Source organism: Pholis gunnellus, assembly GCF_910591455.1.
Source record: "Pholis gunnellus genome assembly, chromosome: 17".
Classification (NCBI taxonomy): Eukaryota; Metazoa; Chordata; class Actinopteri; order Perciformes; family Pholidae; genus Pholis; species Pholis gunnellus.
The window spans coordinates 11,306,986-11,327,974 of NC_136544.1; the positions used below are offsets into that span (position 1 = coordinate 11,306,986).

Here is a 20,989-nt window from a genome sequence, read left to right on the forward strand (position 1 = left end):
TTTCTTCAAATTTGCCACAAATTACCTCTTGGACTCAAGGACGAACTGATTATCATTTGGTGGTCAGAGGTAGAGATCGCTGTGACCTCACAACACACATTCTTTGGCCATAATTCAAGAATGAATATGCTAAATATGAAAACATAGTTCTATGTACTATGACATTTTTTGGTTTACTTTTTTTATGACAAACTATATTATGGCATTATTTATGGCATACTATACTATGACTTTGTTCTGATATACTATACATACAATTTGTATGGCAAAGTATTCCATGATTTTTTTGGGACATCTTATGACATTATACAATGACATAATTAATGACATGTAATTTTTTTCCTTCTTCCAGGGTAAAGACCTTCTGACTCAGAAGATCCCAGTTTGGCAACAGGCTTGCTCAGATCCCAACAAGCTGCCAGAGAGGGCCATGCTTCTGGCCCAGCAGATGGGCTCAGCTGCCCTTGGGGGTACAAGCCCCCTGCACACCTCCAAATCCAACTTGGTCATCTCAGACCCTATCCCCGGGGCCCAGCCTCTTCCTGTGCCCCCAGAGCTGGCTGTTTTCATGGGCAGTGGACTGGGACACCCAGCGGTGAGTTATGGGAATAATAGGCTGATGGAGGCAAAAAACAAAAGGATGCTAACTTGAAGCAAGAGCAAATACAATTTAATTTTGATGCTTTGCTGTGGTCTTGGATAGGACATTTCAGACCAAAAATGTATGGCAATTTATCCAGACATTTTCTTTGTTTTTGTTAAGAGAAGTGAATTACATAACAATAATGCACTTACATTTCCTCAGTGGTGGCACTGTGAAGGAGCTAAGGGTTCTCGCCTAATGTCAGCTAGTCCACCTTTGGTCCTCCATGAATGTGCAAATCAGACAAAGATCCGTCTAGTCTCACTTTAAAGATGGCACTGAGGTTTATGGACTATTTAGAGGCTTTATTGTATTTCATGACTTAGATACATTGTGACTAGACTTTTCTCCAAAGTTGTGTTAGATTAGTTAATATGAATGCAACAGATGCTAATCATGACATATCATCACATGGGCTTAATATAAAGATTTTATGAAGTAATTGCTTGTTGGTATTTCACTGACATTTTCACAATTTTACTTATTGATCCATATATCTCGTTGTTTATTCCAGAGGCTGATTGGCCCCGATGGTATGTCCATGGTAAATGGGACAACAGGAGTCCACGGGGAGGAATATTGGACGGATGGTGGGACTATATCCGTGCCCCAAGTCAGGCCTCCATCCCCTCAGACCCAGGCGCAGGGCCAGTCCCAGCCTCAGCCACAGAGACAAGTCAGCGATGTCTACTCCAACACCCTCCCTGTCCGCAGGCCTGCCCCCGCCAAGAATAAGAACCCCGTGGGTAAGATATCCACAACACTGCTGGAACTGAATGAGCGTCCGTAGCACCGCAGCAAGAAAATCGCAAGCAGAATATTTGATTGAGCATCAAGCCTATTCCTATCATTTTACTTAAAGGTACACTGAGGAGTACTTTAACGCCTCATGAGTAGTTTAAATCATAATAACATTATCACCTTCCAATGTCTATGTTAAATTACAACGGTGGCCATTGAGATGAGAATTGCTACTCTTCGGTGTCTCAAAGGCAGCACAGGGAATGTCGTGTCACTGACCACGGTCTCTGTCTGCAAACATTACAGGAGAGACACGAACCCTGCCCAGGTCCAGTTCCATGGCAGCAGGCCTGGAAAAGAACGGGCGCGCTCGTGTCCAGGCCATCTTCTCCCATGCTGCAGGTGACAACGGCACCCTGCTCAGTTTCTCCGAGGGAGATGTAATCACCCTGCTAGTGCCTGAGGCCCGCGATGGCTGGCACTATGGGGAAAATGAGAAGAACAAGATGTAAGTAATGTGCTAATATATTCTAATTTGTCTGAATCCGTACCGTGAGATCGGATAAATACTTGTTACTTGTCTCACACGTTGGTCCAGTTAATGTGGAGTATAAGTTAACAAAGTGCTTCCCCCCCTTCCCTCAGGCGTGGCTGGTTCCCATTCTCCTACACACGTGTGCTGCCTGAAAGCGACAGTGAGAAGCTCAAAGTGAAGTATGGCGCATTCTTCTGTCACAAACTGTGTCAAGTTCATCAGCCCGAACGAACCCAAGTCTGAGGCCCTTTTTTTGTTTTCTTGCCTCCCCAGCCTGAACCATGGGAAAAGTAGCAGCACAGGGAATTTGTTGGAGAGTGATGCATCACTGCCCACACCTGACTACGGCCTGACTGCCCGACTGCTGGCACAGAGCCTAGCACAGACCCGCCCACGGCCCTACAGCATGGCAGCCTTTGGCACACAGGTAGGTGCAATTTAGCATATGTAGTATCCGTTAACAACACACAAACGCTTCTTTCTCTTGCTCACTTAATTTGTAGCCCTCCTCTGGTTTACTCTTGTGTTTTGCATAATTGGATATGAGTAATGCTGCAGTAGCTGTAAAGGAGACTTTGGCTCAGTTTCTGCTGCCGCCTAGTGTTTGTATGCAAGTACAGCAGGTGATTCAGTCCTAAACAAGCACGCAATGTAAAAAGTGTTACTTTTATCTTTTCAGCCTGCTATTGAGGATTATGACGGCCGCTTTGCCACAAGGTAAGTGCCTTTTCTGCCCTCTAAGTATTGACTGATGACTGCTGCTGCCATCTGGATTGTTTAACTTGGATAGTTTGGATGTAGTTATTTATTAGAGACAGACACAAGAGCCAAACACTTCAGCTGAATGGCATTTCACCTGAGTTAGTACATGCTGGAATATTCAAGAGACAGCAAGGCAACTGCTTAATATATGCAGTGTCCAAATTCAATGCTACATACACGTTCTAAGCAGATTCAGAGTATGTGGTGTAGTGGACACAATTTGGTGCATGCATACGTTATTCTCCACAGAGTCGATATGGATCCTAAAAATGACCTGCTTTTTTTTTAGTTCAGTGTTGTAAACCATTGTCCCATAATACAATGACCAGTCGCAAAACATGACTAATAGTAGGTAGTAGTGCGATAGCACAAGGAAGAGCATTTTAATTTTAATTGGCAGAGGCATTTCACATATTGCATCACTCTGAAGCACATTTATTTTTAACCAACCGCATAGAGTATTCCATGATAAATAGTATACGGCAAATACTGTATACGGTTAATGTGTGTGGGACACTTTGATGAACCGTACAATCACCCATATTTGAATAAGATAAGCAGTATTTATTGTTTGCTGTAGAATATTGTTCCATTAATAGTCGAGTCTATAAGAAGTCAGAAAAATGTGGCAAATTTTAATCAGCCGTCTTCAAATTACTTGTCTTGTCTGACCAACAGTCCAGAACCCGAATGTATCCAATTTACAATAAGAAGCAAGTGACCAGAGAATTAAGAATTTCACAATTTACTCAACAAATAACAATAATCAACCAATTGGCAATTCATATTTTTTTGGATCGACTAATTGATTAATACACACTAATATTTCACAACTGGTGACGAATATAATTAGGCCCAGGCGACTATATTTTTGCTGTATCGGTAAAATACCCACCTCATGAGATGTATGCACAGTGTTTCCTTTGAATATTTTTTACTGTCTTTTTTGTCCTTTCCTCTTTGCGCTTGCTTATTTAACTTAAAAAAAAAAAAATAGCTCTTTAAAGTACTGAATGCAGTCTAGCGGGGGGGGGGGGGGGTCAGTGTCTCAGCTTATAGTCAGAGTACTCTTCTTGGCACAGTATAATATCACTGTAATCAAATCCTTGCTGACTCAGCAGGGTTGTGTGAGGTTAGGATTAGGAATGATGCCATGCCTGTTTCCGTCCTATCAGGGAGTACATCTTTGTGTATATAAGTGTGTGTGTGTGTGTGTGTGAGAGAGAGAGTGTGTGTGTGTGTGTGTGTGTGTGTGTGTGTGTGTGTGTGTAAGAGAGAGAGAGAGAAATGGCCTACGTGCACTCGTATTAGTGTTTTTGTGGAGTACATGTTGTGACAGTAGACATCACGCTGACCTCATCTCAGTCATCACTGCTTGTCAGCCTGGGGCTTTGGGCACCGGTGTCAAGCTGTTTTACATACTCTTGTCTGCTCTGAATGTGTTTTTTTTCTTTTTTTTTCTGTATCAATATTTTGAGACGACACTGTCCTGCAGGGTGTATTCACCCCAACAGACTAATATAACACTACATCCCTCCAGCTAAGGAGATGACTTGATTTTCTCATCAACCTTAACTTCTGGGGTTTGTCTACTTTCTTAGTGACAGACAGACAGGCCAATATTCACTAAAAGCGCTTAATATGGGCAGTAATATCAAACGTATCTGGATTTAAAAAGTGTTGATGAGGGAATTGGAAGTCCAATCTTCCTGATCACGGCAGGCGTGTTTGGAGCTGTAGGTGGGGCAACATATGTTTCGTGACCCCACCTACACTTCCCCAAAAACTCTGCTCTGCCTCCGTGTGCCTGTCTTGTCTTTCTCCATTTCTCTCTGAGTGTGTCCGACCTGGCAAGCTTCCTTCTCTCTTTGTTCCACAGTGACAGTCCTGATGGCAAATTGATTTCGACTGTGTGAGAACAGACATAAAGACAGACACAGACAGCTGCGGATAGCACAGGGGCCTCTTCCTCCCCATCTTTCCCTCCTCTTAGCCTCCCTCCTGTCCACTTATCTCCACCTCTCCTCCTCTGCCTCCACACACACCCCTTCTCCAAGTGGAAGAGGCCAGTTTCATCCCTCCTTTCTGTCCTCTCTTCCTCCTCGGGTCCCTCCTTTCCTCCTTCCGTCCATCCCGGGTGCTGCTGCTGGTGGTGTCGATGTGGACAGTAGCGGTTGGTGGGTGGAGGATTGCGTTGAGCGTGAGAGCCAGAGTGGGGCCTACCTGCTCGGCATGCAGCGATATGGACTCTGAATACTCTATCTCTGATCACAGTCCACCATCACGGACTGATCTCTCAAGAGACTGCCTTGGCTACTGCTTGTCTTTCATGCATGTACATGGTTGTGTCATTTTGTCAAACTAAAAGACATGTTCATGTACTGTACAAGTGCCAAAAGACTTCAATGTCGTTGTACTAAAGCCACTGGCTGAATGGCCTTTTTAAGCACACGTGGGCCCAATATTATCGAGATCCCACCCAACAACACACATATGCTAAAAAATAAAAAAAAGCTTTGTTTAAAGTCAGGCTGTGCAGCAGATTACTATGTTTCTGTTCTGAGAGATCCCATAGGTCGCGCTGTGCTTCCTCGTGTCAGTGCTAGACTTGATTTTCCGTCCACAGGGTGTGTGTCATATTTGCCTTACTTTGCTTCTTTTTTTTTTTTCTATTAAACAGACTTTATGTGCAATGAAGCAAATTTTCAAATTCAGCTTCTAGAATATATATCTACATATATAAACTGTTTCCATCAGTCAACCAAATTGCACTGTATTATGATCATTGCAAAACGAGTTTTCATATAAATTTACAATTAATCTTTCCGATCTCAGCCCCATAAAAAACTGTCTTTTTGCCATTCTTGGCTGAATTTACTGCCAGAGTTGTTGGTAAAAATGAAAATGCCTCACTCCAATAACCTTCAGTATGGTCTTTTTTTCTGAGGCTATTGAGTTTGGAGGGGTCTTCTGTTGAGTATTCTCAATAACAGCTCTGATTTTAGTTTTTAGGTGAAATGACAACCACGGCTTTTGCAGCTCTCAGTGTTATTTATGATTGTATTCCCTGAGTGGCTATGTAGTTGTTGGTCTTTTTTTTTATTATTATTATTGTCCTTGTAAAAAAAATAATAATAATTTCCAGAAACAATGAGAAACTACTGATTAGTTGAAGTGTTTATCTTATGCATGCTGTGGAGGGAAACCAGAAAATGTGATACTAAAAATTGACCTTGAATGTATGGTGACTTTTTACAAAGGTATTCTAAATAAAACATATCTCTATATATTAATAAACAGTCTGGTCTGACGAGAAATCTGTTCTGTCAGTGACGCTGACATTTTTTTTTCCTCTTGTTTCAAAGTTATGGCTGGCTAACTGATTTTTGTTTTTTTTCCCCGTTAAATGTTAATAATATAAAAAGGGAAAAGCAGCAAATCGTCATGTAAGAAGCAACTGCCAGTGTCTTTTTTTTGTCCTTTCCTCTTTGCTCTTGCTTACTTAACTTTTTTTTTAAATAGCTCTTCAGAGTAATTAATTCAGTCTCTTCTTTCCTTTTTTATTGTTTCAAAGTTATGGCTCTTAACTGATTTTCTTTTTTCCCAGTTAAATGTTTAAATGAATTATTTTTTTTGCGTGAATCATTTCAGGCCACAGCTGTGTCCCAGGCATGCAGTTTATCCTTACTTCTCCCCCGTAACACCCAAAGCATCTGTGGTGCTCTTTGTTACTGTAACAAAAAAAAAAGCTTGGCAGAAAGACTTTCCGTTTGTGTGGTGTTGTGTATGTGTGTGTGTGTGTATATGTGATTTGTGAGCATCTGAACTCTGCCTGCCTGCTTATCTTCTTCTTTTTGTTGTATTTTAGCTTGTGTTTGAACTGTATTTGGTTGATGGAAATAGCAATGTACGCACTTTTAGCAGACACACCTGCCTGTTGATTGCATTGCATTTGCAGTAAAATGTATGTCCACTAAGGCGAGCCACAGACACACTTCCTCACGTAGTTTAGGGATTTGAAAAGGAGCATACAGTATATGGCATGTTGAGCATGAAGTGTGTACTTCAGTGTGAACCTACGGTATGTTCATCTTGCACCAGACTAACCAGCAGTGTCGTTACAAAATGTGACCCATGCATGATCTGAGCCATTCAAACCCAAAGGTTCTCTTTACCTTCCAGTTTGGGTCCAGAATTGTCCCGCTTCTGAGGGAACAGGACCTCCGTAAGTCACCAGCCTCCATCGCCTCTCAGCCAATCCCTTTACTCCTTCTCTCTGTTACTCATGGCTCTCTCTCTCGCTCTCTCTCTCTCTCTCTCTCTCTCTCTGCTGTCATTGGCTTTCTGGCTGTAGTAGGATGCTGGGAATTACGGGTCTTTTCTGTCCTTTGGCCTTCGTGGATGTGGCAGCATTTGGTTCTGTCAGTCCAGGAGGCTTTGGGTTGTAAAAGAGCTATTATTTTTATGTGTGTGCATATCAGAAAACTAACCCTGCATGCAAGCCTATAGCGAGCTGTTTTTGTTCTTTTTTTTTCTCCCACATCTTACCTGAGCTTTCTCATTACATGCTTGCTGAAACTCACAGTAGATACTGTAACTATTTGCTCAACTTACTGTAAGAAACAAAGCAATGGGAAGGCAGATTTCTTTGGGTGGTGTTACATATCTGACCATGTATCCCTCTAAATTCTGTCTGTGTTCAACCTTAACTGTCCTTTTCTCACCCCTCCTCTTCCCACAGTGACCGTTCCCTGGAGGTCTACCTCCGGCCCACCTTCAATGATGACCGATCTGCTCCCATCTTCTACTAGCGGCCTGCTGCCCACTTTTGTCCACTAATGGGCCCTTTTTGAAGGAGAGAGAGAGAGAAAATGGCCAACATTGACATGTGTCAGTTGTATGATGTCATCACAAGAGGGCACAAGACGTGTTACACTACTAAGAATTAAGTTTCTTTGCCGTGGAAATTCACTCTTGGGAATTTCTAGTTAATCCTCGTGATATTTTTGCAAATGCCTCCACAAACATTGAATGTCTCAGCCTGAACATTCAATCGCATTCAATTGTGATAGTAGATTTGATTTAGTTATTTAGATCTCGCCAGTTGTGGATAAGGTATGGCTAATAGGTTTTTACTAGCAATGCAGTGACAATATTATTTATCTGCACTTGTGCAATGGGATTTATTTTGTTCTTCAACACTATACACTGTACATTTCATTTGAGGATTATTTGCATTAATGAGCAGTGAAGGAACAGCAAAGGTTGGCATAGGTTGTTTTAATGCGGCTTGAGGGTGAATAAGATTGTCGACAACAGTTCAGTGCATCACTGTAATCTGCACAGTGTGTTGATTGGATACTGCAACAAATAGCTAGAACTGGTCAGTTGGTAAGTAAACTAGATTCTGCTTTTGTTAAATGATATAACATAGTGATATATTTACTAGTTGTGATACAGTATACCCATATTTTAAATGTGGGAACTGTGCCTTCTATTATCTTTTTTTTATATGTGTAATGCTTCATGCAGCATCGACCCAATCATGTAAACTGGTTTGAGGGCTTATGCATCACAGTTCAATTAGTTTTTTTCTATATTCTTTAAAGTAAAAGTGGGATTATTTCCCTTTTTTTGTTTTGCTTGTAATGTCAGAACTTTTTTTTTTTTTTGCTTAGCAATCTCCTGCACAGTGCGATTTCACTGAAATACAAGAATATTTTTGCTATTCCTTCCTTGTCTTTAAATTTCAGTAATGTCCAAGCTGCCAGATATCCAAGAGATGAAATGCAGTGCATACATAATGGGTCTTTTTAAAAACAATATTTAGCTTTGCGGGAGCGGTAGCTTATCAGATAAGGTACAGTATTATCATAGCTTTTGATCGTTCGTTCTCAGTATTATACACTCATCTGGGAGAAAAGCTTAGATCAGAGGCATTTATCTAGAGTGTTGGGGTAGAAGCGGAGCTGTGTGCGATTTATAAGAAGAAAAAAAACAGTGTGGTTGTGTGAACGTGTTAAAATGCCTCTTGGACTGAAATAAAGTTCCATCATGAAAAGTCAATTTTCGATGGATGAGTCCTTTACTCTGAGTGATATGATCAGGCTTTTATTACACAGCAAGATTCAAATCAGTTTTTTTTTTTTTTTTACTTTTATATAGCTTTCATTGTGTCCATTTCTCACTTTTGTCCCCATTTGTATTATATCCGTACTGTACAGAAAGTGCATAAATTATCTTGTCCTGAATAAATCTAAATGGGCAGAAACTTCATACTTGTATGTGTTGTGTTTTCATGTGGTTTTGTAGGAAAGTGCACCTCTTCGACATCAACGCCGATGAATGTATCACAGACACACAAAGGGAAAAAGTATTTGGATTTATTTGTTTGGGATAGTACAATAGCAATGAGTGAGGGGAAAATGGAAACAGCAATGATGTTACTACCGGTGCACAGAGCAACCCACCTCACCTTCTCCAAAGGTGTCTGCCACTTTAGCCAATAGGCCTTGTAATATCTCCGGCACATTTTAAGAGACCATCATCCTGGATTGCATCTTTTTCAAATTCGTATAAAAATACTAGCAACGTTTTCTCTTCTTGCAGAAATGAAAAGGCAAGGTGAGAGGAAACTGAATTGGCACTTTGAGCTACAGAAGGAATAGAGAAGGGGAGGGAGCCGTCGATACAGCAGTAGTAATTCAAGTCAAGCTACCCGCTACATGTTGGTAAAACATTCATACAATATGTGAGATGTCATATTTAGATTTTTTTTGTTTTTACACCTCAGACCCGGGCATTCAGCACAAATTTAATAGAATACATTATGTATGACACTGTGGACGATACATAGATGTAGAAAAGATGCATGATGACATATTGACGTGACACCGCTCGGTAGTGTTGTAACACCTCTCTATCCCTTTGGTGTCACTATTGCTGATGAAATGTCACACAAACAAAGCTAATATGCCACAAATAAAGTGAAACTGTAGCTGGCACTGTGGACACAAATAAGGAACCTCACATGTTTAGATATTTTCATTCCAGGATAGAGGGGGGGGGGGGGGGGGAAGAGCAACAGAGCCACAACTTCTACAATAAAAGACCCAGTTTGGCTATACAAAGTGCTTCAGACTGATGTGGTAACTCTAGACATATACTGTAGGTCATCATTAACCAGAGTGAGTGTTGGTGATAATCAGGGAGTGACAACAACTTGATTTCCTGCATCATCTAACCATTAACATATAGCGAATCCACCATCAATATGATTTGGATTAAGGGACTAAATAAGTTCCTGTACCTCCATCTACAAACACCCTCACCACCACCACCACCACCCACGGCTGTTATAAAGTCTGGTTTTGTGTTTAGAAATCGACAATAGCATCTTATGCAACAATTATTGAGCATTGTTCTCTGGCGCCAACAGTGAGAGCTGAAACCGTCTTTCAAAATGCCAGAGAAGTGTTAAGCGGGTGGACCAAGGCAGCCAATGAGAGGAGAAGTCATTTCCTTTTATTCACCTGTTATTTTCATTTATTTCCTTTTAAATTAACTAATTTAGCTGTAAGGTCACCAACAGAAATCAACATGTACTGTGTTTTAAATTAATAAACTTGTAGATTTTAAGTCTGCAAACAATACGATCTGAATTGTATCCACTTGCTTGGTCGTCTCACTCAGGTTACCGCACCAGCAGCTATCCCAAAATTAAAATTAAAAAAAGGTGCAAATAATCAAGGTTTTCTTCACTACAATATGAGTCTCATAAAGGGTCACCAGGGTCAGATGCCCCAAATGATGATACAAAATAAAACTCTGTAAAACATTTAAATATAATAATGCTGCTTTTCTGTGTGGAGAAGGACGAGGATTCATCCTCATCCAGTCCAGACCGTGGGGGCAATCAATCTTTTGGGCCATCTTCTCTGTTACCTGTTGAAAATCAATGATTGGAAATAAGTAGGGCAGCTTTCATTGCAACATCCCATTAAAAAAAATAATCTGCATTACAGTTTTTTCTCCATTATATACACACTGAAATGGAACTATGCACAAAATTCCGAAACTTGATGCGCATGTATCAACAAAAATAATCAACACTGCTAAGCTACGAAAAAATGTCATTGTTTTTACTCAAAAATAAATTCTAAATCAACCGGAACTGGTCGTATTATTTTGCGTTTTTCTCTTTTTTGGCAAATGAGATTACATGTAAAATATGACTGAAGGGAGGAGGAGAGAGCCTGTATATGTATAAAATGATTTAAGAGAAGCTGGATTACAAGATATCACCATATGCTTATTGTCAAGTTGATCAATATTTTACGTTTAGCGTCAATACCTGTCACGACACCACCAACACTAAACTTACAATTTAATGACATACAAATGACTTTTCTATGACATACTATAGAATTAGTTTTTTAATGACACAATAAACTATGAGTTTTTTATGGCACACTATAGTATGACATTTCTGTCATAGGATGACTTTTTTATGACATGTATGACTTTTTTATTGATATGATATATTATAGTTTGTGACAATAAAAGTTGTAGTATAACTTTTTATGGCATACTATTCTATGACATCTCTGTAATTTCTCTCGACATATTATACTATGACTTTTTTGTGACATACTAGCAGCACACTTTTCCCCACTAAGCTCAGGTGCCGAACAAGACTTGTACGTTAGACAAGAAAGAGACTTAAGGAGGATAGCTAATATGGGTTTTTGTTCAAAGTCTGCAGCTATTGTGCCGTGTAGAAGGCTGCTGTCTGGTTGTTAGTCAGTGTGACTGTCTATCATAGAACGGTAACATTACCACTTTATGCAAATATGGTTTGAAATAAAGGGATTTGATCAGCCATTTGGAATAACAGTACTTTAATGTAAAGACAGGTGGCGCCAACATAACCCCCCCCCCCCGAAAGAAAGTCTCCCTTTTAGTTTATGGGGGTTTCTGTGATTTACAGTGCACATATATGCTGTAGCAACAAAAAACAAGCGCATTTATTACTATATTAGATGATTGTGAATTTAAGATTAGAGCGGGTCAGTCCCGCAACAGTCCCAACTGTGTATGAAAGACAGTTAATACAGACCTGTAGCTGAGCCCATGTGGGGGTCGGAGACATGTGTGATAGAGAATCGGGAGACCATAAAACGGTTAAGTGTTACAGCTGCAGGTTTCGGAGCCTCAGGACGGTTGGAGGGGGACGTGGGTGAGGACGGGGGCTCGGGGATGGTTTTAGGTGAGGATGAATGGGGCTCTAACAAGAGTTCATCTTCCCATTCATAACCCGCACCTGAATGCACACGGACAAGTCACAATTGCAGTTATTGTGAACAATTTGAGATGCATCAACTAGGATAACTCTGCGTAGCATTTTGTGTCCTTGACAAACTCACCCTTCTCTGAGTTGTTCCCATCTGTTTCTTCAGAAACACAAAACGGTTCACAGGATCGAGCTTCAAGTTCAGGGTCAGGTTGCAGCTGGTGGTCAGTGTTTTTTTCCCCCGAAGATTCCTGTCCATTGGACTCTGTTCCAGTGGGGAAGGCGTAATCAGCCAGCTCTCCCGTGGGGCTCTCCTGGAAGACATGAACGTAAACATCCCCCTCATTCTCTAAAGAAATAAAGTAATCGTAAATATACAATACACATTGAACATCTTTGATGTCATACCTGATCAAAAAGGAACACCGTAACATCATCAAAGAAGGACACCGCTTTTTTCTTCCTCTCCAGCTCGTCACAGAAGGACTGGGTGAGCAATGTGGGCATCTTCAGGAGACTGCGGAGGTGTCTAGCCCTGCTGCAGTCGCTTACCACCACTGGCACCGGGGTGAAATCCTCCTCACTCTCCTCACTGTCTTCATCTTGGATGTTATAAGTCCTCAACTCTTCATCAGACTCGCTGTCATCTGAATCATCTTCATCCTCGGCCTCTTCCAGCGGCGCTCTCACATCTTCTCCGCACAGCTCCAACAATGACGAGGAAGAGGACAGGTCGACACCACCGTTGGATTCCTCACATAAGCTGTCCTGTGAGTCGCATTCCCCCGCGTCTATGTCCTCAAAATCCTCCTCGTTTATTCTCGCACCCTCCCTTCTGTCCTCCGCCTCTTCCTTGATGTGATTGAATTCGGGCATCTCGTCCTCTGTGGATCCATCACCACTTTCATTTTTGTTGGGGGCCTCATCTGTGTAGTCAGTTATGGTGGAGTCAGAATTCAAAGACTGGACAGGAGAATAATCTTCTGCTCTCCTGTTCCCCTGGTCGTGGTTTCCTGAGGCCTCCTGGGTAGTGGAAGAGGCCTCAGACCCAATGGAGGAGCTAAGCTCTGAGGAAGGTTCCTCTCCTGAGTGGTCTGTCTCCAACCCAAGATCATCACCTGCAGGGGCAGACTCTTTAGTCAGGCAGCCACCCATCTGTGGAGGAAACGGTGATAGCATGGACAACCCAGGGGTGGGGAGGGGATTGTTTGAGCCAAGGTCAGCCTCTGAGTGATTCACCAAAACACAACTTTTGATGTGTCTCAGATTTGTTAAATGTTTCTCATTTAATTGCCTTTTCACAATATCATCATCTTTGATAGCGCTCAATTTCTCAGCAGGAAAGTCACCGTTACTTGGACCTGAAAAGAACTTACTGCCTTCCTCTTGAGGGCTCCTCTCATTTTCAGCATCATAGTCTGAGAAATAGGCTGAATCCCTGTATGCATTCTTGTCAGTCAGGCTCTTTAACTGTAGCTCTGAGGTGCAGGCCCCTTGTCCCAAACCCACCTGCAGAACTAGTTCTGGTTCTCCCCCCAGCCTAGGGCTCCTCTCACCACACCGGGGATCTCCAAGCTCTTTGAAGAGAAACTCTGGAGATTCATTGTTCTCTGTGTCATAGCCACTGTCCAGGGATTTGGGCAGGACAGGGGTATTGAAGGGATCGGGGCTGAAGGCCTGATTACTTGCCATCGATGAGGACAGGTTAAGGGCGTCTACAGAGTCAGGAGTTCCCTCTGGATGCTTTAATGGGCTGAGCTCTTCCTCCTCTATCTCAGCATAGTCCAGGTTGAAGTCGGCAAAGATCCCGGATGTAATATCTGTGATGTCATCATCATCATCCTCACTAAAGTCACCAAGCTCAACCAGGCTAATGCTGGAGTGTCTGACCCCCACTCCACTGTCCAATCCTCTGCTACGTTCTGATGTATCTGGATAGTTTAGCCTCTTGTTTCCGTGACCAACAGGGATCCCTGTTGAAACTCCCTCCCACATGTTACGTTGCTGCTTGTCCGACAAGGCTCCTGTCGGACCAGTCTGAGCCTCCTTGAAAGAAGATGGAGACTTTATATAACTTGGCTCAGGTATCATCTTAGGCTCAGAGTACAATCTTTCTCCCTTAGGCAACAACTGCTTTTGTCCCTCCATTTTTCCACCCTCTGTACTTCTGGTATTAATACTTGAGCTGGTAAGAGAATACATACTTCTTAGATGTTCTGCAGTTAAGTTATTTTCTGCTTGAGTGGCAGCCTCCTCTTTCTCTTTGTGACATAAGTGAAAGTATGAACCTAATTCACTGGGCTTGCTAGCAGCGTTACAACCAGAGTCTCCTCCTTCTGCCTCGAAGGTGCCGCACAACCTGGAGCTGTGGAAGGTTCTTGTGGTGGCCTTGGTTAAGGACCATAATTCTGTTGTGTTAGAGTGAGCAGTATATTGAAGGTCCAGATAGCTGTCATGCCCACTGCCTGTCTGCCTGCCGTCAAAGCTCAGGCTATTATTGTTTGCTGAATGGTTTGAGGTCCAGTTAGTGGCCTCTCCTTCAGAGAAAAGGTCATCCTCGATGTCGTCACCTCTCTGCTGGCCCACCAGCAGGCCGTCGTCGGTCTCGACATCGATGCTAATGTGGTTAACAATGGGTAGTGTCTTTCTGAGGGGACCCATCATATTATGGCAGCTTTCATTCACCATGCTCCGGCCTGTGCCCGCTTCAAGGTAGGGATCACAGAACCCTAAGCTTGGGCTGCTGACTGCTTGTGACAAACTGCGCGGGTTTTCTAAACGCCCAACTGGATGGAGAAGGTTTGATCTGGACTCTGGCGATGTATCCAGTTCGGACAGACAGGATTGGCGGGCCTTGTATGCCGATGACTGTTCACAGTAGATCGTGTCGTCTTGACTGGATGAGAAGCAGTTGTGCGAGTGGCGTAGCTTTACAGGGCTGGTGCTGGACGACTGTCTCAGCAGTGGCTCCATGCTTAGTTGGACGGTGGGGCTTGAATCAGAGTCATAGGCAGTAGATTTGTTGTTGTCAGTTGACCAGTAAGCACTGGGCTGTGCCATGGATTGAGCAGTCCGACTCTCAGAGGACAACCTGCTGCTGCTGGCCTCCAGTCCTGGGCTGTAGTCCACCACGCCGTCATCCAGGTTAATGTTACACTCCATTGGTTCCTCTATGCGAATGTAATACTCGCTGCTGACCGAGGGGCTGTGGGCGCTCAACACTGGGACCACACCAGGGTGTTCAGGTTCATAGTAGGATGGGGATAGGCCTGATGTCGGGCTGTCAGTCTTGCAACCCCCTGAGGTGCTTCCTTTACTTGAATAGTAGATATCCTGGTAATATGGGTTCCCCTGGCCCAATGCTCCACTGGTGGAGGAGGAGCAGTAAGGCTGCTCAGCTCGGGCCTGCTCCCATTTGTACTCAAAGTTGAGACCATGGCTGGTCTCTGTGACGGTCAGCAGGTCATCCCCTGTGTCGGAGTGGAAGCTGTCAGAGAAGTGCTCCAGGAGGGGGAAGGAGGACGAGGCAGAGGAGGCCAGCTCCAATGCTTGTGTTTGGTCTGGACTGGGGACGTCAGCTGAGGCAGGTGTAGGGGTCAGGACTAGGTTTGTGGATGCAGCTGTGTGGGAGGTGCTGCTGAACAGATTGGGTCTCAAGGCGTTCCAACGTTGTTCAAAGTCTTCCTCAGCCTCACTCGAGCCTTTGGCACACAAGTATGTGACCAGAAGGTGGACTTCCTCGCTGCTAGGTCTCAGCTCCGGCTGCAGCCAGCAGAACTGCATCACCTCATACCTGGACAGAAAGAGAAGAACAAAATCGGGGGCAAAAGAGATTACGTGTTTTAATTGTGTTACTGTTCCTTACTTCTGGATATCAGTTAGCTAAAAAGAGCTTATTAATATCTATAGTTTTTTACATAAGGAGAGAAATAGGCAAAAGTAAAACAATTGATCCTAGACTCACATCAAGGCGATATATAAAAGAAATGTCAGCACTTTCTAGCAACACATAGCACTTGTTCCAGACATTATAGAGTATATGACGGAGGTGCAGTGCAGATGCTGACATAGTTAAAAGATGTTTACTTTCCTCCTTGGAGCCTCCTCAGTGGAGCGCATTTAATTTAGTGAAGAACAATTTTGAAAATAAATAAATAAGTATATAATATTTGGCTGGCCGCCCAGATAAAGATGAATGAGGTGATTTTACTCTGGTCGATGCCAAGGGGGATCATAAATAATAGGAAAAGTATTGATCATCTGCCCTTGCTAGCAAAGAGAATTATCGCTACGGTGGACTGGTGCACCACTAAAAGCAGAACCCTATTTAAAATACACATTGCCTTGTTAAAAATTAATTGGCCAGCAAGACCTGAAGGCTTTGTAATGTCTAAAATGTATGTGGAATCAAGATATATAAGAGTCACCCTGTACATGTGTATGTAGTGTAAGTCTCTCAGAGTGTGTGGGCATGCAACTATGTCTCACCAGCGCTCAGCCAGGGGGAATTGGAGCAGGGGTTTGGGTAGTTTGAGCTGCTGTTCCTTCACCGCATATGTCAGCACCTGTCTGTCAGAGTAGTGTCTGTACGGCTGGTTTCCCAGCTCAAACAGCTCCCACACAGTCACCCCCAATGACCTGGAACGAGCAAAGAAACCATTAAGTGCACTCACTCATATCTCAAATATGGCCATGTTCCAAACAAGCTGTAACCGTTTATATGTTATGTTAGTATATTTGTGCTGTACACAAATTTCCAAAAGAGTTTCACAATAAAAGCAGAGGACAGAGCACAGGAAAACATCATAAGCTGAGCATCCAAAGTAGCATTCTATCAATAAAATAGGTATTAAATCAAAGTAAGAGCATTTCATTCAAATTTTTATATACAGAAAGAAAATAATCTGCGTTAAACCATTTCTATACTTAAAAGATAAAAGGTGATGTCGGTATGGTAGTGTTATCTCATTAAAGTAGCTATAACTCTTCAAACATCTGACCATATGTTGCTGGATTTTGTTTGGTCAACGACCAGCAGGTTTCCGTGGACTTCGTCTATGAGCTCAGGTGCAATCCAGCGCAGGGGCACCCACATCTGGTCTTGTGTTACATAATAGTCATCCTATAAAAACAACAATGACAAAAAAAATACATGTTGGAGCACTAATAGGGTGAAAAAGTCAAAAGCAATAAAAAAAAAATGACATCAAAAGACAGTCTGACCTTGTATCGGCTGTGAGAAAGGCCATAGTCTCCGATCTTAACTGACATTTCTGAAGTTAGCAGGCAGTTTCGCAAGGCCAAGTCACTGTCAAAACAAAAGAAACTCATCTAATACAGTACAACGGAGCTGCATAAACATAGTTATTGATCTTCTTTAAAGACCCTGAAAAACTTTTGTAATTTCAAGCACAAGTTAGAACAGTTTTTTACTTTTCAATCCTCTTTAGTTTTGTCTCTGAACATCCCACTGTGGGCGGGACTCCGTTGGAAAACCGGTTGTTAATGAACATTTTAAATGAATGTCTCCCAGCATCGTGATGATCCTATGTAGCCACAGTATTAATTCAATCACCTCATGAAATGTGTACATGTAAAGTATCATGTACTATTTCTTCTCACCTGACCATAAAGAACCGGACTAAACAAAGCCACGTTGTTTAATCTCACCTCCTCCACAAACAGTGAGCTCTTTTGTCTGGCAGCCACTCATTAGTTGCTATGGCAGCCAACACATGGCTGCGAGAGAGCGATAGGGGCTCGCCCCCCGCAACAAAATCACTGATGCTGGAGTTTGTGACAACTACTCAGGCAGCACCAGGATGTTGTTGCAGGGAGAGGCCAGCAGGGGGTGCGCAGAGCATTTGGGTTCCTTTCCGGTGCATTAAGATTCAAGTTGATGTAGGTAAATAGAGCTAGACTGACTGACATACTGTACCTGTGAATAAAGTTGTATTTTTGGAGTTGCAGAAGCCCTGAGGCAATGTCACACGCCATTCGCTGGAGGATCAAAGGGTCAGGAGTCTCGGAGTCAGCCACCCGACAGCTGCGCAGATAGCTCTTCAGATCGCCCTGAGAGGAGAAAGGAAATGAGGTTGGAAGCTGCCCTGACCATTTATGAATAATCCAAACAAAAAACGGTACCAAGAAAGAAAATAATGAATTTTATCATAAAAGTGTGTCCCACCAGAGGGCAAAACTCCATGACCAGCAGATAAGGAGTGACCTCTGAGCACTGTGCCAGGCACTGCAGGAGGGCCGGGTGCTGGAGGGTTCTGGCGGAAGAAACAGGATTTGAGTTTGAGCGCACAAAGACCGTACATACAATAAATACATCTTTAATTTAAGTTGTTTCATTGCTAAGTTGTACTACTCATGCTCTAAAGGGCTGTGCTGAGTGATCGCTGATGTTTCAGTGAACTGACCGGTATGGCTGCGCCTCCTCCAAGAACTGCATCTGATCCTGGACACTGGCACTGGCTTTCAGCTCCTTTACAACCACCTGGGTGGTGCTGAGGCCCGCATTGACCTCACCCAGCAGAACCTGGGAAGTATACAGAAGTATGCAGACTGTGATTAATGAGACAGCATCACTATGGAGTTACAAAGTGAGAAAAAAACAACAACAAATAAGATTGGTTCATGAGCAAATCTAAGAAGTGTAACAGGAGCACATACTGTGCAGTAAATAGTGAGGAATTTACTGTGACTGTGAATTTCAACTGCCCTCCTTAACACAAGTGCCAAAGATTAGCTTTGCTAGAATGAGATCATCATCATCACATTACCATCGCATTCCTCACAGAGTAGAAAGCACATTGGAGTACAGTTAATACAGTACGAGTACAGTAAAGAGGCATTTGAAGGCAAGTAATAATTAGTACAAAGATGTTGTCTGTGTGATTGAGTGTGTTTTGGGAAGAAAAACATTTTTTCACCTTGCCAAACCACCCATGTCCAATCTCCTTTAGATAGAGTAGACTATGGCGGCCAAGGTCTGACGATTTCAGCAGCTGGACTGGAAAGGAACAGTAAGAAAGACATAAGATTACTTTTAAACAGGAATTAAAAAAAAGACTGTTGTAGTTGGAAAGAAGAGAAGAGAGGTCTTCAATGAGTAAAGTCAATAAAACAAAGAGGGGCAAAGAGAAATAATACAAATTCCTCTCAGCCCAAAAAAATGAATGTACATTTTCCTGAATGAAACGTTGCATCAACTGAAGAAGACAGATTTCCTGATTGCAAATAAACCCAACTTTCTAACTACGTTAAATAAGTATCTACAAGAACAAAGAAACTTTAAGCCAGCGAGTCGTGCGCAAATTCAAATACCTCCATGGATCCTCATATTTCAAGAGCGAAGATGATGATGGCGAGTCGAAAGACGATGGCGGAGCACTGGAGCGGCCAGCCACTCTGAGCACCGGGACCGGGGACCGAGTCGGAGTCCCAGGCAGGGATGAAGTACTGGTCCAGAGTGTGAGAACCGAGAGCCTGTGACCCCAACCCCAGGCATCTTAGCCTCATTGTGTGTATTTGAGAAAGAGCCCCCGGTCGCAGTATGCGTGTGAGAGAGCCTCGGCAGGATTTAACCCTCCGAGCCCTCGCACAGCTGAACAAGCTCGCCACGCTGCCTCTCCCGGTCTGCACCGAACTCATCCTCCAACTGGGACACACGAAAACACACATAACTGTACTGTCCTCGTCTAGAGCTCTCCAGCTGTCGAGCAAACAAGGAAATCCTGGATTCCCATACAGACTACATTCAAAAGTACAGAAAGCTGAGCATGATAGAAACGTATCACAGCTTCGAGTCAGTGGACCGATCTGCAGACGGTGGAGGATTTCTGCCCCTGGGCGCTGAGATTTTCTGGTCATGTATCACGCCTGATGTGACCGTCACGCATGTTAGTAGTGTGCCGACTGACGCGACAGCTCTGTGTGCAGCTTCAAGACACCCAGTAGTGACATAAGGCCCACATAATGCCCCCCTGTCACCCAGGACAGCAGCATTCCTCAGCCAAACAGGACACAAACACTGCTCTGTCAAATGCAGAAAAGACCTCTGTCATACACACTCACCACCCCTATCTCAAGCCTCCCCTCCCCGCTCTTAGGTCCTGGTGCATGCCACCACCCTTCCCTTGTCTCTCCTCATTCTGTCACAGACCCCTCACTGTATTCGACCCATAATGCCAGTCCTCCACTGGTGCGTTCCATGGACGTTTTAGCCCGGCCTTATGCTCACCCACTGCCCAGCCGGCCTAAATCAGGGCCATTGTTTGGCTCGCTCGCTCACACACTCGTGCTGCGTCTCCTGGTACCCAGTGGACCAAACACACACACACAGGCACGCAAACACTCATGTGGAGACACACACAAGGCCCTTTCTCCAGTGGAACGCTGGGCAGAGATTGTCACGGTGGTAACAGAGCCACACTTCTACACACCAACCCCCCCCCCCCCCCGAGCCTCTACCACCCGAGCCTCTACCACCCGTCCCTGACAGAGAACAAATTAAAAAGTGGTATTATTCCGAATGTGGAATGTGTGAGCGTGAGTGTGCATTCCCGTCCTACTCGTGGCATTTCCGGAGAAGATGGTGGGGTGCAGTGAGGCTGTGGGATCGGTGGGCCCACGGAATGATACACACACACACACACACACACACACACACACACACACACACACACACAATCACTTCACACACTCACTTTGATGCATCGAGTCTCTGTAGTGGGTTGGAATGAAAAGCAGGACTGTCAGATCAATGGCAAACGTTGTACTGCGTGTTCATACAGATGCATAAGTGATATAGAACACGCCATTCATGGTAAGCGTATAAGAAAACTATACAACTTGTGTTTCTGCTCAACATGTAGGCAACTCATTTTCTCCGTGTATGTCGGTGTGGGGGAGGATAACATTTGACATGTGCATAATGTTAATATGTATGGGGGAGCCTGCTCACCCTTCAACTTGCAGTTTATTGTAGTAATATCTCTGAAATATGATA

General features: G+C 43.4%; 2 protein-coding genes across 3 annotated transcripts in view; one reads left to right on the top strand and one right to left on the bottom strand.

Moving 5' to 3' along the window:
- LOC306709529 (BAR/IMD domain-containing adapter protein 2-like) overlaps positions 1–8,957 on the top strand; it is a 48,296-nt gene extending 39,339 nt beyond the window's left edge. The window contains exons 8-15 of the mRNA XM_079177712.1: positions 353–595; positions 1,158–1,389; positions 1,691–1,892; positions 2,030–2,098; positions 2,193–2,346; positions 2,599–2,636; positions 6,864–6,906; positions 7,423–8,957. Of these exons, the coding sequence (XP_079033838.1) occupies positions 353–595; positions 1,158–1,389; positions 1,691–1,892; positions 2,030–2,098; positions 2,193–2,346; positions 2,599–2,636; positions 6,864–6,891 (966 nt within the window). The 3' untranslated portion in view covers positions 6,892–6,906; positions 7,423–8,957. The remainder of the gene's footprint in view (positions 1–352; positions 596–1,157; positions 1,390–1,690; positions 1,893–2,029; positions 2,099–2,192; positions 2,347–2,598; positions 2,637–6,863; positions 6,907–7,422) is intronic.
- Positions 8,958–9,854: 897 nt separating this feature from the next.
- The window catches only part of aatka (apoptosis-associated tyrosine kinase a), a gene marked incomplete at its 5' end in the record, with an annotated part of 30,505 nt that continues 19,370 nt past the window's right edge, over positions 9,855–20,989 (bottom strand). Inside the window, 12 exons of one of the 2 annotated variants that reach the window (XM_079177072.1) lie at positions 9,855–10,625; positions 11,800–12,003; positions 12,107–12,287; positions 12,382–15,766; positions 16,462–16,611; positions 16,974–17,095; positions 17,197–17,281; positions 17,912–18,045; positions 18,161–18,248; positions 18,399–18,517; positions 18,912–18,991; positions 19,306–19,616. In XM_079177072.1, the coding sequence (XP_079033198.1) occupies positions 10,597–10,625; positions 11,800–12,003; positions 12,107–12,287; positions 12,382–15,766; positions 16,462–16,611; positions 16,974–17,095; positions 17,197–17,281; positions 17,912–18,045; positions 18,161–18,248; positions 18,399–18,517; positions 18,912–18,991; positions 19,306–19,321 (4,593 nt within the window). In that variant the 3' untranslated portion in view covers positions 9,855–10,596. Of the gene's footprint in view, positions 10,626–11,799; positions 12,004–12,106; positions 12,288–12,381; positions 15,767–16,461; positions 16,612–16,973; positions 17,096–17,196; positions 17,282–17,911; positions 18,046–18,160; positions 18,249–18,398; positions 18,518–18,911; positions 18,992–19,305; positions 19,617–20,989 lie in introns of those variants that run through there. The other variant, XM_079177071.1, reaches the window with a different exon arrangement.